Source organism: Salminus brasiliensis, chromosome 20 (assembly GCF_030463535.1).
Source record: "Salminus brasiliensis chromosome 20, fSalBra1.hap2, whole genome shotgun sequence".
Lineage (NCBI taxonomy): Eukaryota > Metazoa > Chordata > Actinopteri > Characiformes > Bryconidae > Salminus > Salminus brasiliensis.
The window spans coordinates 33,747,585-33,770,668 of record NC_132897.1 but is presented as its reverse complement, the minus strand read 5'-3'; the positions used below and the strand labels follow the sequence as shown (position 1 = coordinate 33,770,668).

At 41.6% G+C, this 23,084-nt stretch overlaps 3 protein-coding genes and 1 non-coding gene across 4 annotated transcripts in view; 3 read left to right on the top strand and 1 right to left on the bottom strand.

Annotated features, from left to right (window-relative positions):
- sgsm1a (small G protein signaling modulator 1a) overlaps positions 1-9,260 on the top strand; it is a 57,509-nt gene extending 48,249 nt beyond the window's left edge. Inside the window, exons 19-25 of the mRNA XM_072664452.1 lie at positions 11-1,120; positions 1,448-1,572; positions 2,248-2,330; positions 3,439-3,548; positions 3,640-3,736; positions 4,367-4,534; positions 5,061-9,260. Of these exons, the coding sequence (XP_072520553.1) occupies positions 11-1,120; positions 1,448-1,572; positions 2,248-2,330; positions 3,439-3,548; positions 3,640-3,736; positions 4,367-4,534; positions 5,061-5,149 (1,782 nt within the window). The 3' untranslated portion in view covers positions 5,150-9,260. The remainder of the gene's footprint in view (positions 1-10; positions 1,121-1,447; positions 1,573-2,247; positions 2,331-3,438; positions 3,549-3,639; positions 3,737-4,366; positions 4,535-5,060) is intronic.
- Positions 9,261-10,904: 1,644 nt separating this feature from the next.
- trnak-uuu (transfer RNA lysine (anticodon UUU)) lies at positions 10,905-10,977 on the bottom strand. Its single transcript has one exon. It is a non-coding gene; the product is annotated as a tRNA-Lys (tRNA).
- On the top strand, positions 10,951-14,142 carry gatc (glutamyl-tRNA amidotransferase subunit C). Its single transcript, XM_072664664.1, has 5 exons — positions 10,951-11,361; positions 11,659-11,709; positions 11,992-12,161; positions 12,519-12,622; positions 13,342-14,142. Exons 1-5 carry the CDS (start codon positions 10,951-10,953, stop codon positions 13,401-13,403), a joined length of 798 nt encoding a protein of 265 aa, XP_072520765.1. The 3' UTR covers positions 13,404-14,142.
- An 800-nt stretch (positions 14,143-14,942) lies between these two features.
- Positions 14,943-18,732, top strand: LOC140541699 (polyubiquitin-like). Its single transcript, XM_072664454.1, has 2 exons — positions 14,943-15,006; positions 17,239-18,732. The coding sequence occupies exon 2, from the start codon at positions 17,256-17,258 to the stop codon at positions 17,724-17,726; it is 471 nt and encodes a 156-aa protein (XP_072520555.1). The 5' UTR covers positions 14,943-15,006; positions 17,239-17,255; the 3' UTR covers positions 17,727-18,732.
- Positions 18,733-23,084: the final 4,352 nt, after the last annotated feature.

Here is a 23,084-nt window from a genome sequence, read left to right as displayed (position 1 = left end):
CTTTCTCCAGGTGTTCGAGTCTGTTGAGGAGGCCGACCAGATCGAGACCGAGCCCAAAAGCGACGAGGTAAAGCGAGTCCCCAGAGTCTCCAACGGGACACCTCAGAACGGCAATGCCTCACCTGACTCGGGCCACCCCTCCTCCAGAAACTTCTCAGTGACCTCTGGGCACTCGGACTCGCTCAGCACGGAGGACAGCGGGGCGCAGGAGCTGAGTGCCAAAGCCTCAAGCCAAACTGTAGCGAAGCAGGGAAACAAGAACGGAATCCAGAGAAACCAAACCAAAGGATCCCAAAGATCTGAAGGGGCTGATACTGAGAGGACGGAGAGGACGGAGACCACTGATGGTTCCTCAGAGGACAAGGAGGGGACGGTAGATGGTGCGGAAGCTCCTCAAAAGGAAGATGAACTGTCAAGAGCCTCTGCTTTGGGAGCAGAGCCAATGCGAGAGTCTAGCTCCCAAGATCCTGAAGAAGAGGGAAGGAGGTCCAAAGCAGTCAGAGTGTCTGATGCGGTGGAGGACGAGACGTTACCACCTTCGACAGAGAAAGAGGAGTTGTCAAGCGGTTCAGAGATCGTCGAGATTCCTGCAGAAGTAGCTCCGGAGTCCCTAAGCGCCGTCACTTCAAGGAAAATACTAGTATCAGAGGGAGTGGTGGCTGGAGAAAATCCGATGGGGGCAAGACCAAAAACGGACGAAACCCGACCAGCTGGGAAAGAGGAGCTGAAGGAGGAGGCCACCTACAAGAAGGCCAGGAGTGCCCCTGTTGTGGAGGAGACCGTGGTGCCCATAGTGTTCGAAGCCTTCAGTACACGTAAAATGAGCGAAACCCCGTCGGACGAGTCACCTTCAGCCATCGAGATGGAGGACATCCCCTCGGGTAGGGTTGCTCCAGCTTGGGACAGGCAACATCACACCCGAGGCAAAGGCACAGCCGCGCCCATGCCGGAGCTCAGACCTGATGGAGAGGCTTCTAAAGGCAGCCCTGAAGGCACGGAGTCTGTCCTGTCCGAGGAACCGGAGATGGAGAGCCTCTACCCCCAGTTTGATTCGCTCGCTGTAGCTGGAGACAAAACCGGAGCCACATCACCGGTCTCCTCCATAGGGACCACTTACTCGGTACGCATACGGTGGCATTCGTTTTTCCTGATCATATTATATATTATTATGCTAGGAAGTCATGAAAGTGACAGAGTATCTATCCATATACAATATATGGACAAAAGTATTGGGACACCTGCTTATTTATTGTTTTGTTTTGTTCTTTTAATGAAAGGCTTTCTACTAGATTTGATTGCATTCAGCGACAAGAGCATTAGTGAGGTCAAGATGTTTGATGATCCCATGATGACCACGGTGCCGATAGGTTCAGGTTAATACATCCAGTCAGGCGAACTGTCCAAACTGACCGGTACTGTGTGTATATGTGGCGTTTGCTGTTTGCAGCAGGAGCTTTTGGACATGTACACTCTGAACCTGCACCGTATCGAGAAGGACGTGCAGAGGTGCGACAGGAACTACTGGTACTTTACCCCAGCGAACCTGGAGAAGCTTCGCAACATCATGTGCAGGTGGGTTTAACCACAGTCTTCACATTGTACCAAAACCCATGTGTTTTGTACACTGGAATATACTGGAAATGGAAGAGTCAGATCTCAGCTTTGATGCAAGATAGGACAAAACTAAGAGCAGCTCTTTCTTTCTTGCACCAAAGCTGAGATCTGACTCTCCTTTTTTACATGGGTTTTGGGCAGTGGAAATGTTATCATTTTTAATACAGATATACAGATAATACCCAGAGATGGGTAGCATGCGCAAATAGTATCATAGCATACAAATCTTGCTTTTTTGGACATCCCACTTGCAATACTTTTGACATAGTCAAATATTGTCAATGGGATCCCACTCATTCATTTTCAGTATATTAGGAAATTGGATGGTGTTTTTCAATAGATTTTGTACCCCCCCCCCCCCCCCCCCCCCAAAAAAAAACAATTTTTTTTTACAATTTATATAAATAATATTATTATTAATTTCAGTATATAGTTTCAATATTTAATAGTATTATTACTATTTTTAGAACTTAGAGACGCGTTCAGGCCCAGTAATGTCGCAGAGGCTTTACACACCATAATTACACTTAACGGGGGTCGCTACAGCCAATCGCTGCTGCTAATCGCTGACTATTGAGCCAAGCTTGGCTGCTTATTTTTCTGGTTCTCCACATACGTAATCTCTGTCAACAGTTACATCTGGCAGCATCTGGAGATCGGCTACGTCCAGGGCATGTGTGACCTGCTGGCGCCTCTGCTGGTCATTCTGGACGACGGTGAGTGTGAGTGTGTGTGCTTTGACGTGAGCCGTCATCACTATCTTTCTGAGCTGACTAGGGTGAACCAGACGCTCATCTAGAGTCCTGTCCCCACTCCAGTCACCTGAGTGCTAGGTTATATTGATCACGTGGTTGTGGGCTCCATGCCTTAAGCAGGACCCTTAACCCTCTTTGCGTCAGGGGCACCGCTCTGATCCCAGCTTACTAACAATTACATTGAACTCTACAAGTATAATAACAATAACTTACATTATCCATGTCCAGCTGCTTGTCTTGTCCCCTGTCCAGTCCTCTGTACAGTCTCCTGTTTGATCGGTTCAGTCCTTTGTCCAGTCTTTTTCCCCTCACTCTTGTTCCTGGCCTATCCTCTGTCCTTTGTCATTTCCCTCAGCTGTCTACTCTGTAGCTCCACCCCCTCGTCATTGTTCCCAAGTGTTTCTTGTCTGTATTCAGTGTACAGCAGAGGTGGGGAGAGGGGGGCTGGAGTCCAGCACAGTTTGCTGATTGTCCTTGCTCTAACAGATCTACTGAACCTGGTAATTAGCAGGTGAGCTAAAAACTGTGCCGGAATCCAGCCCTCCAGGACCGGAATGGACCACCCCACCCCTGGTGTATAATGTAACTCCTTTTGTTTGGCCTCTGCATTCTCCATGTGTTTTTGTCCAGTCGCCTGTCTATTATTAAAGCAGCCTTATGGAGAATTGGTATGTCTTGCTCTTGGGCTCCCCCCTCCAGTCAGGAAGTGTAATTTTCTATGCATTTCCACATAAGTGAAGAATTACAGAACTGTCTCTGAAAGTGAAAGGACAATGTGTACTGTCTCTACTGTCCCTGTTACAGTCAGTGGAGTATCACATCTGCTATTTTAAGAGAAATATACTGTGTTGCTTTAACAAAAAATCTTAAATCCAAGTCTCCAAACAAGGCTTTTCAGCCACATATGAGAAATACGTCAAACAATAACTGCAGTTTCTCAGAGCTGACTTGGGCTTTTGTTAACTTGTCAATATCGTTCCATTCCAGCTTTCTTTCCTATGACTGTACTAGATTCATACTTTTATTATTTAAATACGTTTTTCATTTTCCCTTTCAATCGGGTGCTCAGAGGCTCTGGCGTTTAGCTGCTTCACTGAGCTGATGAAGAGGATGAACCAGAACTTTCCACACGGAGGAGCGATGGACACTCACTTTGCCAACATGAGATCCCTCATCCAGGTGAAGCACAGCTTCCAGTGTTGCACCGAATTCATGAACTGCCTTGATTTTGAAATTCTACCCCTGACCTTTGTTGCTCTCCTCCCTGCAGATCCTGGACTCAGAACTCTTTGAGCTGATGCACCAGAACGGTGACTACACCCACTTCTACTTCTGCTATCGCTGGTTTCTCCTAGACTTCAAACGAGGTAACAGGTTTCACATAAAACACGTAGCTTTTGTTCAGGATTGACGTAGAGTACGTCGATTTATTCGGACTCGTGGTATAAGAGGAGAGTCCGTCCTTCAATTACATAGCAAGTGGCAATCATCAGGGTCCAAGCACTCCACACCATTATGCAGCCAGTAGATACAAAGATGGACATTTTTGTCCGACATATATTTTTAATTTTTTTTGTGCTAAAAGTAAAACTGTGGTACTGATACATTAGATACCTCAGAGTCCCTAAAGGTTTACCTTAAAGTCTCTGACTTTAATACACCTTTCATTTCAAAAGGATGTGGCGGAATCAATAACTGCAAGAGAAGCAACCACAGGTCTAGCGCCTCTGCTGGCAGTTGCAGTCTTCCCATCCCCCGTGTCTCTATATTCCAGCAGTTAGTTCTCCCTGTGCTAATACTGTTCAGTTTTTAACCCTTTTAACCCTGCTCTATTGTAAGAAGGCGGGGCTACTCCTAGGAATAAAATAATTGACAGCCTTGGCTGGACGAAACCTGGTGGTCGTTATTTCCCCACCGTTTCTCCTCATGTTTCATTGGCCTGTAAAATCCATATGAAATATGTAAGTGCTGTCCTATTTCTCTCTCCTGATCTTCAGAGCTGGTGTATGATGACGTGTTTGCAGTGTGGGAGACCATCTGGGCAGCAAAGTACGCCTCGTCTGGTCATTTCGTGCTCTTCATTGCCCTGGCTCTGGTCGAGCTCTACAGGGACATCATCCTGGAAAACAACATGGACTTCACGGACATCATCAAATTCTTCAACGGTAACCCTGCAGAGTGGCTGTACAAATAAAGACAGTTCTAGAGCCACTGCTGTGCTTCGAGATTAGTTAAAGCTGCATAATGCGAGAATTGGTGTTTCTTGCTCTTGGGCTCCCCCTACAGAGCCCTTTGATCCTCCACTAAAGGACACGCTGTACACATGCATTCCTGGACAGGCTGAGAGGTACAGAACAGTCACTGGAAGTGAAAAAAGCATGTGACCTGAGGTGGTAGAGTACGATTACAGGATTGTACATAAATGTAATGCAGCGTTACGCAGTGCTCGTAATTGTTGTCCAGCTTCACCAGAGTCACATAGCGCTGTTAGCAGCGTGCCAAGCCCAGAATAGCGACGATAGCGGCACAGTTCTCCCCATTACAGTCAAGTGGGACATCAACATGATGTTGAAGCAGATATTTTGAGATAAAATTCTGCATATTGCTGCTTTAATTTCTTTTTTTGTAAGAAATATTAGTAGAAATCTTGTTGATTTCCGCTCCATGAATTTCCTCAATGTCTCTTTCCAGAAATGGCTGAACACCACAATGTCAAGCAAGTCCTCGCTATGGCCCGAGACCTGGTGTGTAAAGTGCAGACGCTCATCGAGAACAAGTAACCGGGAGTGCGCCACCCCCCTCTTCCTCCGTCGCCACGCCAGAACACTCCATCGCCCTGTACTGCAGCAGGATACAGGCGACCGCCCAGTGTCCCGAAAGCTTAGCACAAGGAACCAACAGCTAACAGCTAACCTCCCATAAACCAGCCAGTGTAACTCACCTTCACCTGTCGAATCGGGTTCAGCGGGTTATAAAAAACAACAACAAAAAAACCCACACACTAGTTTTGGTGATGAGCCTATGCTGCTACTTGCGTTCCTAAAGTGTAGTTAACATGTGAAAGTGTGGCTCTATTCGTACGTTAGTTTCAGAGTTAGTGATATTTAGCGATTAGCTATTGAAGGCAATTTTATGCTAATGGTGCAATTTTAACTTTAGACTGTGCCAGACTGTGACACTTCCACTACTGTACATTCGGAGTCGAACCTGAACTGCCTTTTTAAATGAGAGCTTTAGCTAGTTCAGCTTAGCTAACTGTGCTTCTGTGGAAAGATCGTATGTCAAAATTCGGTTTAGAGAACTGGAGATCTGCGATTCCTGAGGGCTGCGCCTCACAAAATATTATATATTCTAAATAAATAATCTTACATCTAGTCAATATATCTAATATTTCTGTTTGAAATGGCTGTTTATAAGTTTAGTATACAAATACAGTCACTATCTTGTTTGAGAAAGCACCTCATTCCACAGGCAGACAAATTTTGTTATTTCATAAAATTATAAAGTTGAAAACGTAATTTCTTTTTTCACCAGTTCTGTAATGACAAACATTTATAAAAGTCGACTAGAAAAAAATCACTTTCCAATAGGTCATATTTTTCAGTTCATAACACATTTATGCGCAAATAATTCAGAGTAAATTAGAATTAAATTCCAAAATCCTGTTAAAAAAGTATCATTTCAGATCATCTTAAAGCTAGTTTAAATACCCATTATATCTCATTTTAAAGTTGTTGCACGAATATTAATGGGATTAGTTAACTTAATTCTAGATATTTATTTTTATTTGTCAGATTATTTAGCTAATTATTTACATTTAAAAAGCCAAATTATTTGCATGATTTCTATACAAATAATTATACTTTATCATTTGGAACAAAAGCTAAATTTCATGGGGGGGGGGCTACAAAATATATATTTACATTACTTTGAAAGTTTCTGAATTTCTAGAAACAAGTTTTTAGACTAAATTCCCTAGATATAATATTTGCATTGTAACCAAGCACTAAAAAGTCAGCAACACTTGATTTACCCTATTCGCTGTTGTTTCCCCCCTCTGTTATTACTAATTTGACACAGTTACGATAATAATAATTTTTAAAAACCTAATTTAAGAAACACAAATACCCGAAAACGTCACCAAAGCAACAAATGAAATCTGTTGGAATGGTTTCCAGTTTCTAAGGGTGTAGAACATCGCTGGACCACAGTCAGATGCACAATTTACAATCTGAGAAGCTTCAGAAGAATCACTGGTGAATCAGGATGGTAGATCTCCAGGAGCTCTAGCAACAAAGGTCATTTGCGTATAGGTGTATGTGTTTGTCGCGTCATGGTACCGCCTTTAGAGTTTGTTTTTTGGGGATACAAGGTAAACATATCTCCACCTAGCTCTTCAAGCTTTTGCTTTTGGACCTCCATCCAAGTCAATGTGGTCACCAAACCAGTACCTTCTGTCAGTGCTCAGTCCTGATCCACAGAGTCATTCACTAGTGATGATGAACCGGTATTACTATTGCATTTTGAGGAAACCTTGCGTGAGTGTGTGTATGTATGTGTGTGTATGTATGTATGTATGTGTGTATTGGTGGACCAGCCAAGATCTTGTTAAGAATGCTACCACTACCATAGTCATTCAGTCTGTTTGCCAATGTTCAGTACCTTCCACTGCAGGGCCTTGGCTGCCTATGTGTGTTTTGACTTTACTGTGACTTTATTTAAAAAAGACATTTCAGAAAGCTTATTTCCATGTATAATCGGAATATATACTATATTTATTATATATATATATAGAGATGAATATATTGCGAACCGTGGCGTTAGCAGTCACACCGTTTTCTGAATGGAAGCAGAGAAATTCTATTTAACAGTGCTCTTATTTATTTTTGCATTATGGGGTACTTTCCTGTCTACAGTGTGGCCTTAACTGTATTGCTTGGTCGATTTCTGGTGGCCTGTATTGTCCTCCGGTGCTGTCTTTGAGTCGCTCTCAGCTTTTTGGGTCCAAATGCCAGGGTTTTCTGGGTTTTCCCCAAAGGAGTTGTTCAGTGAGGTCCAAGCCAAGACCTCCCATTTGCTCAGTACTTGATTAGTCCACCAACATCAGTTATTATAGTCAGAGTTTTGCCTTCTAGACCAAGTCCTTGAAATGAGTAATGAAATAAAAAAAGTTTGTAATAATCAGGGGTGGAAAACCTGTACTGATCTGTAATCAAGAATACTTTTTTTATTCAGGGTGGTGCATATTTGTCAGATCATCACAGAGTTTACAGTCATTTGACCCAATTTTACGAAATGTGCTTGGACCCCGTAAATCGCCAATTCTGGCTGTATTTCACATAGGTTAAATGTTTGTACTTGCTTGAGTAGAGAAAGTGCCTTGGCATAAACATTTCTTTGTTTTAAGCATAATTTCTCTAAAAAAGCAAAAATGATCTGCAGTTATTTCTTGAAAACAACTCTAAATTGTCTGCATTGGGTTTTTTTTAAACAAACATAAATATATGTAGCATTTCTTGAAATACATATTTTGTGTATTGCTAATATAAAATAGATATTTTCAAAGAATAAATAATTGTCAGCATATCAACATTTACTGAATTATTAAAAAAATTGATTTAAAAAGCTACATTTATAATCAACATAAAACATTTTCAACAGAATCAATAACTCAAAACAAGTCAACTCAAACATCTAGAAAGAAGTTAATTAATCCAAAAGGTTTTGAAACTATTTCAAAAATGAGAAATAGTAGATAAAGAATTATTTGATATTTTAAGATGAACAGCAAACTAAATCCATATCAGTGTAAAATTAAACTGCCCAAAACTTAGCAAAATTGACTTTTAGCATTTGTTAAAACATCTACTGTTTAATTTTTAATATTTAAATGTTTTGAACTTAGAAACTTAAACATTAACATTAAACATTCCAAAAATAAATTTTTAGCTGTTTTTAACATTTCTGCTGTTTGATGTGAAACTGTTTGTTGTAGAGAAACTTGACTAACTCGGATTTCTTTACTGCGGTGGTAAATTAATGGAACCGGACATCAGTCGCCATGACGACAACACCAATATGGCCATTTCATTAACTATCAAAACACCCACCAAAGAAGCTACACGAGTCTTCTGAGTGTTATATGGAGTGATGATGATGATGATGATGATGATTGTGGTAAAATAGTGGAGAATCTGAACAAATCAGTTTTCTTTGGGAACTACTTTTTGCTGCACTACACCCTGCAGCATGTATCCCTCCACCGTTTCACTGAAATGCAAATTTAAAAACTCAGTGTAGACCGAACTCTTCTCCAAACTGTGGTACAACAGTGTCTCAGACATCGGTGTCTTCATCATCATCATCATCATCAGGTGAAGAACTTTCTGTGAGGGAGCTTTTACCGGTTCTGACTGGGCAAGTTTCTCTAGAACAGACCAGTTTACTCCAGCTCCACCCTGATTGACTCCCTGGATTTCCCTTGTTAAGTGCAGTTCTGTGTACGTTTTCCACCCCTGGACTCGAACCCGAAGGCCAAAATTCGGACTAGTCCGACACCCAGTAGTGCTCGAGTCCAGTAGGCGGCTCATGTTAAACAGTGCGGTTGAAGCTGAAGTCTCCAGCGTTGTAAACCTCAGTACTTCCTGTAATCTGTAATCTAGGCTGCGCTTTATGAATGGTCTCGAATTGTCCTGCGTTGAATATCGTTGGTTCATTGCGTGAAAAAGCAGACCGCTGTGTGTTAAACAACTAATCTTTTTGTAAATCTTGCTTTATCTGTTTGTTTTTGTTTATTTATTTATTTATATCTGAATGTATTCATTTTGTCCTGGCTTTTGTATGTAAAGCTAACCCTTGTTACATTGTGGTTGATTATTATTATTATTATTATTATTATTGTTATTATGATTAATATTATTAAATAGTAAGCTTGCTTGTAAAAAAAAAAAAAAAGGAATAAAATGGAATTGTTATTATTTTCACAATCGTCTGATGAATATCCGTTCTTGGGCCTAACGTTTTCAGCTTTTTTATTATTAATATTATTATTATTATTATTATTTAAAAAAAAACAGAGTACCAAAGAGCTCCTTATTCAGTAGTTCAGTTTCTATGAGTGCCAGAGAGGGGCGACAAAGCCTTAATCATGATTTCAGCTAAATTAAAAGGGCCCAGTTTGTACATTTAGGGAGTTTTATTTGTTCCCTGAGCTCTACTTGTCGTCTTTGTGCAGTTTTCTAAACCAAAAACATAAATGTAATATGTAATTAGTAATGAAAGTATTAATTACTTCATACAGGACCAGTTTAACCAGCTGTGTTTTGGTTAATATTGCCTCAAAACCACCTACCTCGCAGTCTAATACGCTGCCACTATGTCCTGGGGGGTCGCAAGTTCGAATCCCGAGCCATGTCGCTTTGCCATCAGCAGCCGGAGTCAGAGAGAGCACAACTGGCCGTGGGTAGATGGAGCTCTCTCTCTCCTCCCTCATCACTCTTACAGCGGTGTTGGCCGGCACAAGCGTCTGTTAGCTGGTGTGGAAGAGCTGGAGACCCGGCGCTTCCCTCAGAGCCCGTCAGCTGCCCTGCGATCCTGCTACGAAAGGGGTGGGTTAACTGGCAGAACTAAAAGTGAAGTGAAAAAACACCTCCCTGATATTGTGCAGATCCCGCTCATACCGTCTAACCAGCTCTGACCCGGCGAGGCATGGACTCACCCCACAGGTCATGGATTTTTTGGTAGGTACAGACCACTGGTATACTGGGAACGGCCCACAAGACAGGTTAGGTAACCCTGGTTAGTGTAATTAGGGTCAGCTGCAATTACTAATAAAATATATCAAATGAAGGCCCCTCAGCCTGTTTGCTGCTGCCTCCTGCAAATACACTACATTGACAAAAGTATTGGGACACCTGCGTATTCATTGTTCCTTCTGAAGACTCTCAAGTCTATTAAAAAAAAAAGAGCTTATCCTTGCTTTGGCTGGAGTAACTGTAATCTCTACTGTCCAGGGAAGAAAGGGGTCTACTAGATTTTGGAGGAATATTGCTGAGGTCAGGATGCTGGATGCTGCAGCTCATGACGATGATGATGCTGATGATGATGCTGATGATAATGGTCACCACCCCATCTCATTCATCCCAAACTCCTCCCAAAAGTATTGGATGGAGCACCATTCATCACTCCAGACACACAGGTGTCTTCCGATGCTCCACAGCTCAATGCTGCCGGGGGGCTTCGTACCCCTCTATAGCCCATGCCTAGCATTAGGCAGCATGGAGCCAACATCTGCTCCAGATAGTCCTATTCTATTGGCAGTATTTCTTCTCTGCAGGGACTAGACAAGCTGTGAGAGTGTGCATTTGGGAGGGTACAACTTAAAGTAGCTGAATGCATGCATTAGAAGGGGTGTCCACAAACTTTTGCAGGTTAGTAGAGATCATAAGTTGAACACTTATTTCATGTAATTTACTTATTTCTCTACGTTTAAACCAGTAAAACGTGTTATTTTAACACCCAAACAAAAAAAGCTACCGCCCGAACAGGGACTTGAACCCTGGACCCTCAGATTAAAAGTCTGATGCTCTACCGACTGAGCTATCCGGGCTTCGACAGCGCCTCCCGCCGCAAACCACATGAAGCTCCGCCGGCCCGGCTGAGCTCAGCCCCCGGCTCCCCGCAGCGCTGCCTGTCCTCCGGGAACGTGACACGGCTCAGTGTGGCCATGCTTCCCGGCTGTATGAACAGATGCAGGTTCCTCTGCCTTTCCGTAAACCCTCACGGCAGCCTGGCTTTGCCTCGCAGCTCCTCGGAGAAGCAGAGAGGAATGGCGACGCTGTGCGACCGCAGCGCTACATCGCGGAGGCCTTCGCAGCCTCGGTGTTGCGTATCCACGCTGGCCGCACACGGCGCCAGGACGACGGGCGGGAGGCTTGAGTGGTGCCGCTGGGGGTCGATCCGGAGCTCAGGTCATTCTGCTTTGTCTTCAAAGGTAAACAGGACTGATAACTCAAATATTGAATAAATTAACAGAGTTTGTGTCCTGAATTACAACAATAATCAATGTAGTGGTTTAAGTTTTAAGGAAATTCCACCATAACCAGCAAATGAGCCTGTTTCTGTGGTCACTTATGTGGATTAGTTTTCATATCAAGGGAAATACTGCTTTCTGTGATATGGGGCCTTAAAAGAGAGTTAGTTAGTCGAGATTGCAGCTCGGGGACCTATACGGAGGTCTCCTCTCATTATCTTTGACTGGTGACTAACTACAGCCTGTGTTCTTCTGCAGGTCCCCCAGCATCCCACCTGGGAGCCAGTAGCCGAGAGTCAGCTTCCCCCAGTATGTTTCTTTTACACACCACCAAAACCTTCATCCTCTTCATATTCTCTCTCTTAAGCCCTTACTTGTTGCATGTCATCCTGGAAATTTTGAATGATCAATAGTAAAACAGTAATATTAGAATAAACTCTAATAACATTCCTACTGAAAATTGTGGTGGTTCTCCATTAGAACATCTCCAACGTTCTCCTCGTGGGAGTCCGGTACACTCACGCAGGTTCCTACCTTACACTTCACTGTGTAACAGCGTGAAAGCTAAACGTCATGTTGTCTCTTCTGCAGCCCACCAAAGTCTCCCCAGACCTTGTGGATAAGCTGGAGAGGCTCGCTCTGGTGGACTTTGAAAATCAGGAGGGCGTGGACTGTCTGGAGAAAGCCATCCGGTTCGCAGACCAGCTTCACGTCGTCAACACTGAGGGTGTGGAGCCGATGGATTCGGTGCTAGAAGACAGGTGAGCGGCCTTATGAACCTTGAGTTGGACCGAGGGTCGTTACATTGAACATGGTCTTCTCTGGAATGGCGGTTGGTGCTCCATCCAATATCTCTGGGATGAGCTGGGGATGACAAGGTGGGGTGGTGATCATCCAACATCCTGACCTCAAAGCAATTAAATCCTCACAGCAGTGCTCCTGGAGATGTGGAGACAGTTACTTGATTTCAGAAGTGTCCAAATACTTTTGTCCATATACATTTGATATGCATTCTGGCCATTTTGCCATCCTACATCAGCATTGTTGCTCTGCTCTAGAGATCAGTTTTGTTTTTTTGTTTTTAACTTTCTGTGTTTGTCGGTCGTCTCTTTTACCAGAACTTTGTATCTGAGAGAAGACACAGTGAGGGAAGGAGACCATGCCGAGGAGCTCCTCCGGCTCTCCAGGAACACGGTGGAGGAGTACTTTGTGGCACCTCCAGGTAAGAATGAGGCAACTGTGGGCTTACCAATAGCATGGTTGACATAGTAGATAGCTGGACAGCTAAACTAGCTGAGCTGGCCGACTGACCGCTGCCTCAAAGGTTTCAAGTTAGGTGAACTTATCCGGGCTTTCAGTGTCAGATCTGTGGAGATGGAAGTCTGCAGTCTACAAATTACATCAAATGTGGCAATTGAATTGTAATCCCTGTTGAGCAATTAGCCCAGAGCACCAACCCATGGCTCACTTACCACAGAAGCCAGTGGGCTATCAGTTTAGCAGATGCACAGGCCTCTACTGTCTTACTGCCCAGCAAAAATGAGGGAATGGAACTGCTGGGAGTATTGAATTATTGAGTCCTTGTTGCGGCCAGGTGAGATGATGATGATGATGAGGAGGAGCTTCTTCCCACAAGCCATTCGTACTCTTAACCAGGGTCACAGTTAGGACTACCTCACGCACACAGGACTTTTCACTTATGATTTTATTATTATTATTTGTTACTAAATGCCTAAATGTTCTAAAATCTCTACATTGCACACCATTTTTATATTATTTAGTTTCATTATTTATTTAGTTTTATTTTTATTATGTTATCAAGCTTCGACACAAGCTTCTAATTTATTCTTTTTTATCTTACACTTTCTATACTCGGTCTTGTCTGTTGTTTCACTGCTATTTGTGCCATCTCTGAACTTGAACTTCTGTTTCTCCCCACAGGAAATATCCCACTTCCAAAGAGAGAGGAGCGATCTGCCATGCTGAAACAGGCCAGCTTCTGATTTGACAAACAGCAAAACACCCAAAGCTGGTTGTAGCTACAACCGTCTTTAAATGTACAACACATCCACACCTACAAATAAAAGATACCAAACCAGGGTCTTTGTACAGTTCTATACCAGAACCTCATTTGGTTCCCTCGGGGAGGCTGAACGATGACCTGCACATTTTCTCTGGAAGCTTCAGGTTTCATTTAGCGGTCAGCTGATTACCTGATCATCAGGGTGAGGAATGTGGTTTACAGGGTGGATCTAGACAAACATCTAAACAGGATCTGAGCTGCTTTCATACACACATGCTTTCCTAATCAATCACTGTAGGCAGGGGGACGTCTGGTAGGTGGACTGAGACCTTCTACAAGGAGTCTTCTCATCCAAGGATCTTCAGCCTTAAACTGCAGAACAAGTGACAAGACTTCAGACCAGGGAGACTCTGATAATCCAGAAAAACCATCTGGGAACCTTGTCAGGAATGTGTGACGTAGGGAACTGTAGCTGGATTTCCCCGTCAGCTGATCACTGCTTTTCTTTTTCTTTTCTTTTTTTTTGTTCATCCCGTTACATTCGTTTTTCCGACTCCTCCTTCCAGCTTGTCCAGAGAAAGGAAACAGAAACTCACTGTTGTTTTGCTGATGATACTGGAATGTGTAATGAGTCCTGTGCTGTTGGAGATCAATCCAAAGTGCAGACATGTATTAAAACATTAAAATGACATAAAATAAACTTTATTATGATCAAATAATCTGACGCTGATTCTCCTTTTTCTCCTTTTACTCCTTTTATTTTTTTGCAAAACAAAAAAATAAATAAAATGATTTATTATTATTCCAAAGGTACTCGGTCACAATTTGAGGAAAATAAATAATTTTGAAATCCTTAAAAAACATTGTTGGTAAAGGTCACTATTTGTGTACTATTTAAAACTATTTCACAATACTTTGTTAAAAATGTGATAATTATTGAGAAAATAAGTATATATGTCTAAATATATAAAAAAAAGAAAAGTAAATAAGTTATTTGACATATTATTGTTACAAATGTGCAAAAAAATTATTATGAGCAAATTATTTGGGGATATTTCAGTACTGTGAGAAAACATTATTTTAAAGTTTTCAAAATATTTGAGAATGTACTAATTTGGAAATACTGCTTAGACGTTAATTAATTTTTATTAATTTTAGGATGTTATGTCAAAACGTCAAATAAAATTATATAGAATTTTCAAGAAAATAAAAGTCATTATTCAGAGATATTTTCACATTCTGATGAAATGAGACTCTTTCCACAGAGCGAGTTGTTAAAAATTAATAAATTAATAAATTAATAAATTAATAAATGCTGCTTCCCATTGTCCGCCTCTGTAGTGACGTCATCGCCGCTCACAGCCCGCGCGCAGAATGGAAACCGAAAGTGCTCGAGCTGGATGAGAAGCGAAAAAACATATCAGGGGAGAGGAGCCCTCGCCTCCTATTGGCTGTCATGGTAAGAGGGCGTGGCTTGACTAACGCTTATAAGGTGGGCCACTGGAGAGCTGCGTCTAAACATCTGGACGACTTCGGAGCATTCAGCGACTTCAGCACACACTCAGGAGATCCTACCTTCAGAGGTGAGTTACACCCCTTCTTCTCTCAGTAGATGAAGCTCCTGCTACTGTGCAGTCCGATCACAGCAGATCATTTAGTGGGACTAGAAATCAGTAAGAGTGTGTAGAGTGGAGTCTCCTGTTTATCGACACTGCGAGGCTGAAATACAGCATTAAAGCCTTAATTCAGCACTAACTCTAAACCTCGGGGGAAATGTGTCTAATAAAGCAGGTGGAGCAACGGCAACAGTACTGTGTCTCTGAACACCAGACACCTGTCTACCAATAATCAGTCTCAGTGCAGACCCAAACAGACCAGTAATCAATACATACAAGTTATATCTGATATTGATTTCATATTTATTAGCTTGATAATTGTTTTTGGTGTGGAAATAATTTACTGAATTTAATTCAATGCCATAAGAGTTACTTCAACACTGTAAGAGTTACTTCAACAGTGTAAGAGTTACTTCACCGCCGTAAGAGTTACTTCACCGCCATAAGAGTTACTTCAATACTGTAAGAGTTACTTCAACAGTGTAAGAGTTACTTCACCGCCGTAAGAGTTACTTCACCGCCATAAGAGTTACTTCAATAGTGTAAGAGTTACTTCACCGCCGTAAGAGTTACTTCAACAGTGTAAGAGTTACTTCAACAGTATAAGAGTTACTTCAATAGTGTAAGAGTTACTTCAACAGTGTAAGAGTTACTTCAACAGTGTAAGAGTTACTTCACCGCCGTAAGAGTTACTTCACCGCCGTAAGAGTTACTTCACCGCTGTAAGAGTTACTTCAATAGTGTAAGAGTTACTTCACCGCCATAAGAGTAACTTCAATAATGTAAGAGTTACTTCAATAGTGTAAGAGTTACTTCACCGCCGTAAGAGTTACTTCACCGCCATAAGAGTTACTTCAATACTGTAAGAGTTACTTAAACACTGTAAGAGTTACTTCACCGCCATAAGAGTTACTTCAATACTGTAAGAGTTACTTAAACACTGTAAGAGTTACTTCACCGCCATAAGAGTTACTTCACCGCCATAAGAGTTACTTCAATACTGTAAGAGTTACTTAAACAGTGTAAGAGTTACTTCAATAGTGTAAGAGTTACTTCACCGCCGTAAGAGTTACTTCACCGCCGTAAGAGTTACTTCACCGCCGTAAGAGTTACTTCACCGCCGTAAGAGTTACTTCAATAGTGTAAGAGTTACTTCAATAGTGTAAGAGCTACTTCACCGCCGTAAGAGCTACTTCACCGCCGTAAGAGCTACTTCACCGCCGTAAGAGTTACTTCAATAGTGTAAGAGTTACTTCAATAGTGTAAGAGTTACTTCAATAGTGTAAGAGTTACTTCACCGCCGTAAGAGTTACTTCACCGCCGTAAGAGTTACTTCAATAGTGTAAGAGTTACTTCACCGCCGTAAGAGCTACTTCACCGCCATAAGAGTTACTTCAATACTGTAAGAGTTACTTAAACAGTGTAAGAGTTACTTCACCGCCGTAAGAGTTACTTCACCGCCGTAAGAGTTACTTCACCGCCGTAAGAGTTACTTCACCGCCGTAAGAGTTACTTCAATAGTGTAAGAGTTACTTCAATAGTGTAAGAGTTACTTCAATAGTGTAAGAGTTACTTCAATAGTGTAAGAGTTACTTCACCGCCGTAAGAGTTACTTCACCGCCGTAAGAGTTACTTCACCGCCGTAAGAGTTACTTCACCGCCATAAGAGTTACTTCAATACTGTAAGAGTTACTTAAACAGTGTAAGAGTTACTTCACCGCCGTAAGAGTTACTTCACCGCCGTAAGAGTTACTTCAATAGTGTAAGAGCTACTTCACCGCCGTAAGAGCTACTTCACCGCCGTAAGAGTTACTTCACCGCCGTAAGAGTTACTTCACCGCCGTAAGAGTTACTTCAATAGTGTAAGAGTTACTTCAATAGTGTAAGAGTTACTTCACCGCCGTAAGAGTTACTTCACCGCCGTAAGAGTTACTTCAATAGTGTAAGAGTTACTTCAATAGTGTAAGAGTTACTTCACCACCGTAAGAGTTACTTCACCGCCATAAGAGTTACTTCACCGCCATAAGAGTTACTTCACCGCCATAAGAGTTACTTCACCGCCATAAGAGTTACTTAAACACTGTAAGAGTTACTTCAATAGTGTAAGAGTTACTTCACCGCCGTAAGAGTTACTTCACCGCCATAAGAGTTAATTTGTTATAAATGTATAAAGTGTTAACCCTGTCCTTCCTCCTGCAGGACACTAGGGGGCAGTAATGGAGCTGACTGTGAAGCTCGTGAGCGGAGAATGCCGCTCGGTGCACGTGAGCCCCAGCGCCACGGTGGGCGAGCTGAAGCGCGCGGTGGCGCAGAGCTTCAACGAGGCGCTGTCGCGCGTGCGGCTCTCCACGAACAACGGGGTGCGCGCGACCCTGGACCACGACTCCGCCCCGCTGAGCAGCTTCGGCCTGAGCTCGGGCTCCACCGTCATGCTGCTGCTCCGCGCGCTGTCGGTGCTCCAGGTGTTCGTGAAGAACGAGAAGGGCCAGACGAAGACCTACGACGTGACCGAGGAGGAGACGGTGGACGACCTGCAGAGGAAGATCTACAACAAGGAGAGGACCCCCGTGGACCAGCAGCGCCTCATCTTCAACGGCCGGCAGCTGGAGGCCGGAAGTAGGCTGAGGGACTACGACATCACGAACGGAAGCACCATTCACATGACCCTCCGTCTACGGGGAGGCTAACGGGACACGCCCGCTCCTAACGGCCTAAACAGGGCCTTCTGTAAGGGGCCCAAATTCCCCATTTCTCCTGGTTTATCTTTCCACCTGGGTCCACTTTTATTATATTTCTGGTGTCAAAAACATGTATTTATCTCTTTATACCTTAAATTAAACTTAAACAATTACACTTATTAAATTAACAGTTTTTGTGTCACTGTGCCTTTAAGACTTAGGTGATTTAGGTAAACCCCCTCTTCTGACATCATTAGTTTCCAAAAAGTGAAGGTTTTTTTTTTTTTAAAGTTCTAATATGTATAATATTTTATTTAATTTGACTGTATGTAACGTGTCTGTATGTCGTCACTGTGGCGCTAAAACGAGCTTTTGTTATTGCTGGCAATAACTGTCCCTTAAGCCCAAGCCTGTCCAATCAGAGGAGAAGCTAGACTTGAGCTCCGTTCCTATTGGACAATCCTCACCCTTGGTTTGAAGAGGCATTCTGGCCTACAATTAGCCGTTACCATTTCACTGGTTGTGTTAGCATAGCACCCCTCCACCACACACTGCGAGTCCATGTGTTTAAACCCGTGCCCTGTTCACTACATAGCGCACTGCTTTGGAGGTCTGCCAATTTGTAGCGGTGCTCGAAAACGCAGTGCCAACTGTAACAATCCCACAATGCACTGTACTATACAGTGTACCAAGAAAGTACACTAGGCAAACTACCCATAATCCATTGCGTGTTGTTTGGATGCCCGATAACATTCAGTACCCTATAACAGTGCCCAGTGTAGTGAGCTGGGATTTTGCATGTAGGGGACAGTGAATAGGGCTCAATTAGAGAGAGAGAGAGAGAGAGAGAGAGAGAGTGTACAGAGTGATGCTCCCTCATCCATTTTATTTATCATTGATTGATGCTCTGTTCTGTCGCAGCGCTGCCTCTGTTAGCTTAACATGCTGAAGTATTTGGTGTGTAAGAGGTTTCTTTATGATCTACCGCTCATTCATTAAACTACTGCTTCTCCAACGCTGCTGGGTTTTGAGTCGTCCTTAATACAACACTGTAAGGTGTTAATTCAACACTAATTCTACACTGTAAGACATTAAGGCATGAATTCAACAATGTAAGACATTACGGCATTAATTCTACACTAATTCAACACTGTAAGGCATTAATTCAACACTAAATCGACACTGTAAGACATTAAGGCATTAATTCAACACTAATTCGACACTGTAAGACATTAAGGTGTTAATTCAACACTAAATCGACACTGTAAGGCATTAAGGTGTTAATTCAACACTAATTCTACACTGTAAGACATTAAGGTGTTAATTCAACACTAAATCAACACTGTAAGGCATTAAGGTGTTAATTCAACACTAATTCAACACTAAGGCATTAGGCGTTAATTCAACACTAATTCAACATTGTAAGGCATTAAGGTGTTACTTCAACACTAATTCAACGCTGTAAGACATTAAGGCGTTAATTCAACACTAATTCAACATTGTAAGGCATTAATGCGTTACTTCAACAATAAATCGACACTGTAAGACATTAAGGTGTTAATTCAACACTATTTTGACACTGTAAGACATTAAGGTGTTACTTCAACACTAAATCGAGACTGTAAGACATTAAGGTGTTAATTCAACACTAATTCAACATTGTAAGGCATTAAGGCATTAATTCAACAATAAATCGACACTGTAAGACATTAAGGTGTTAATTCAACACTAATTCTACACTGTAAGACATTAAGACATTAATTCAACAATAAATCGACACTGTAAAGCATTAAGGCATTAATTCAACACTAATTCGACACTGTAAGACATTAAGGCGTTAATTCAACACTAATTCTACACTGTAAGACATTAAGGTCTTAATTCAACACTAAATCGACACTGTAAGACATTAAGGCGTTAATTCAAATCTAATTCTACACTGTAAGACATTAAGGTGTTAATTCAACACTAAATCTACACTGTAAGGCATTAAGGTGTTAATTCAACACTAATTCGACACTGTAAGACATTAAGGCGTTAATTCAACACTAATTCTACACTGTAAGACATTAAGGTGTTACTTCAACACTATTTTAACACTGTAAGACATTAAGGTGTTACTTCAACACTATTTTGACACTAAGACATTAAAGTGTTACTTCAACACTAAATCGACACTGTAAGGCATTAAGGTGTTAATTCAACACTTAATCGACACTGTAAGGCATTAAGGTGTTAATTCAACACTAATTCTACACTGTAAGACATTAAGGTCTTAATTCAACACTAAATCGACACTGTAAGACATTAAGGCGTTAATTCAAATCTAATTCTACACTGTAAGACATTAAGGTGTTAATTCAACACTAATTCGACACTGTAAGACATTAAGGCGTTAATTCAACACTAATTCTACACTGTAAGACATTAAGGTGTTACTTCAACACTATTTTAACACTGTAAGACATTAAAGTGTTACTTCAACACTAAATCGACACTGTAAGGCATTAAGGTGTTAATTCAACACTTAATCGACACTGTAAGGCATTAAGGTGTTAATTCAACACTAATTCGACACTGTAAGACATTAAGGCGGTAATTCAACACTAATTCGACACTGTAAGACATTAAGGCATTAATTCAACACTAATTCAACATGGTAAGGCATTAAGGTGTTAATTCAACAATAAATCGACACTGTAAGACATTAAAGTGTTACTTCAACACTAATTCAACACTGTAAGGCATTAATTCAACAATAAATCGACACTGTAAGACATTAAGGCGTTAATTCAACACTAATTCTACACTGTAAGACATTAAGGTCTTAATTCAACACTAAATCGACACTGTAAGGCATTAAGGTGTTAATTCAACACTAATTCTACACTGTAAGACATTAAGGTCTTAATTCAACACTAAATCGACACTGTAAGACATTAAGGCGTTAATTCAACACTAATTCTACACTGTAAGACATTAAGGTGTTAATTCAACACTAATTCTACACTGTAAGACATTAAGGTGTTAATTCAACACTAATTTGACACTGTAAGACATTAAGGCATTAATTCAACAATGATTTGACACTGTAAGACATTAAGGTGTTACTTCAACACTAAATCGACACTGTAAGACATTAAGGTGTTACTTCAACACTAAATCGACACTGTAAGACATTAATGTGTTAATTCAACACTAATTCTACACTGTAAGACATTAAGGTGTTAATTCAACACTAATTCTACACTGTAAGACATTAAGGTCTTAATTCAACACTAAATCGACACTGTAAGACATTAAGGCGTTAATTCAACACTAATTCTACACTGTAAGACATTAAGGTGTTAATTCAACACTAATTCTACACTGTAAGACATTAAGGTGTTAATTCAACACTAATTTGACACTGTAAGACATTAAGGCATTAATTCAACAATGATTTGACACTGTAAGACATTAAGGTGTTACTTCAACACTAAATCGACACTGTAAGACATTAAGGTGTTACTTCAACACTAAATCGACACTGTAAGACATTAATGTGTTAATTCAACACTAATTCTACACTGTAAGACATTAAGGTGTTAATTCAACACTAATTTGACACTGTAAGACATTAAGGCATTAATTCAACAATGATTTGACACTGTAAGACATTAAGGTGTTACTTCAACACTAAATCGACACTGTAAGACATTAATGTGTTACTTAAACACTAATTTGACACTGTAAGACATTAAGGCATTAATTCAACACTAATTGAACACTGTAAGGCATGAATTCAACACTAGGACAAATCAACAGGATAAACATGAACCTATCGGCACCATGCTGCGCTGTTTTCATACGCATTCCTAATCAGTGTAGGCAGGGGGACGTCTGATAGGTCCAGAAAACACACCTGGGAACCTTGTCAGGAATGTGTGACGTAGGGAACTGTAGCTGGATTTCCCCGTCAGCTGATCACTGCTTTTCTTTTTTTTTGCCCATCCCGTTACATTAGTTTTTCCGACTCCTCCTTCCAGCTTGTCCAGAGAATGGAAACAGAAACTCACTGTTGTTTTGACACTGTGTTGACACTGGATTGCGTAATGAGATCAATCCAAAGTGCAGAGTTGTATTAAAACATTAAAATGACAAAACATAAAACTTTATTAGGATCAAATAATGAGTCACTGATTCTCCTTGATAAAAATATAATTACTTATTTAGTTACATCGGTATGTTTGTAGTCTGTATTTTCTCTTCCTTTGCTAAAGAAAACTACACCAAAGCAGAAATTTTGAGTCGTTTCAGTTCTTATCTGAGAAAACAATTATTTTGATTCGGGTACTTTGTCTATATTTAATTACAGAAAATAATTATATAAATAGATTTATATAATAATAAAAATAGTAATAATGTTCTTAAATACTGAAAACAAATAATTCTGAAATATTCTAAAATATATATTTTAATTACTATTTAAATTTTGAGAGATATTTTGTTGAAAATGTGAGAATTATTTTGAGAAAATAAAGAAAATAATGATTTATTTCTAAAAATGTCCAAATACTTTGAGTATTGAGTACTTTTTGAGTATCTCTCATTAGGTTTTGATTGCATTCAGTAAGGTCAAGGCGTTGGGTGATCCTCCACCCCCTTCATCCCCCACTCATCTCAAGTACTGGACAGTGCACCATCCATCATTCCAGAGACCAACGCTGGGGGGGGGGGGGGGGCTTTATACCCCTCTAGCCTGCGCCAGGAATTAGGCAGGATGGTGCCAATAGGTTCATGTCCGTTCTCACTTCTCTACAGCCACTAAAGTAGCTGAATGCATTTCTTTTGATGGGGGTGTCCACAAACATTTGGACACACACTACTCCCAAAATGTGACCTTCAGTGGCCACTGAGCTCAGAACGTCACCGAGTGTGGACTGAGAGACTGGAAGAGCCACAGAAAGGCCCACATGGCCGCATCCCACCCCACGCCAGACCATTCGAAACCGCCTACGTCAGCGTGGTCTGCAGGCTAGACGACCTGCCAGGGCACCTGACCACACCACCCTGCATTACGCTGGAGGAGGGGCCGATATCGGGGCCTCAGTGCTGGTCACTGAAGACACGATGGCCACCAAACGACGTTGGACACGTCAAGGAGAGCGATACGCATCTGCCACTGGACACCCGTCACCAGACCAGCCTTTGGTGGTGGTGGTGTTAAAGTGTGGGGCAGGTGGGGCGGCAGGGGAGTCTAGTCAATACTGACCTCCCCAGACAAGCCCACACTAATCCGGTCACTGTGCCTCTGCATGAACAACTCAGGCCTGACTTCATCGTCCTGGCTGACAGCGCTCCAGCTCGTCGAGGGAACTGGAGGTG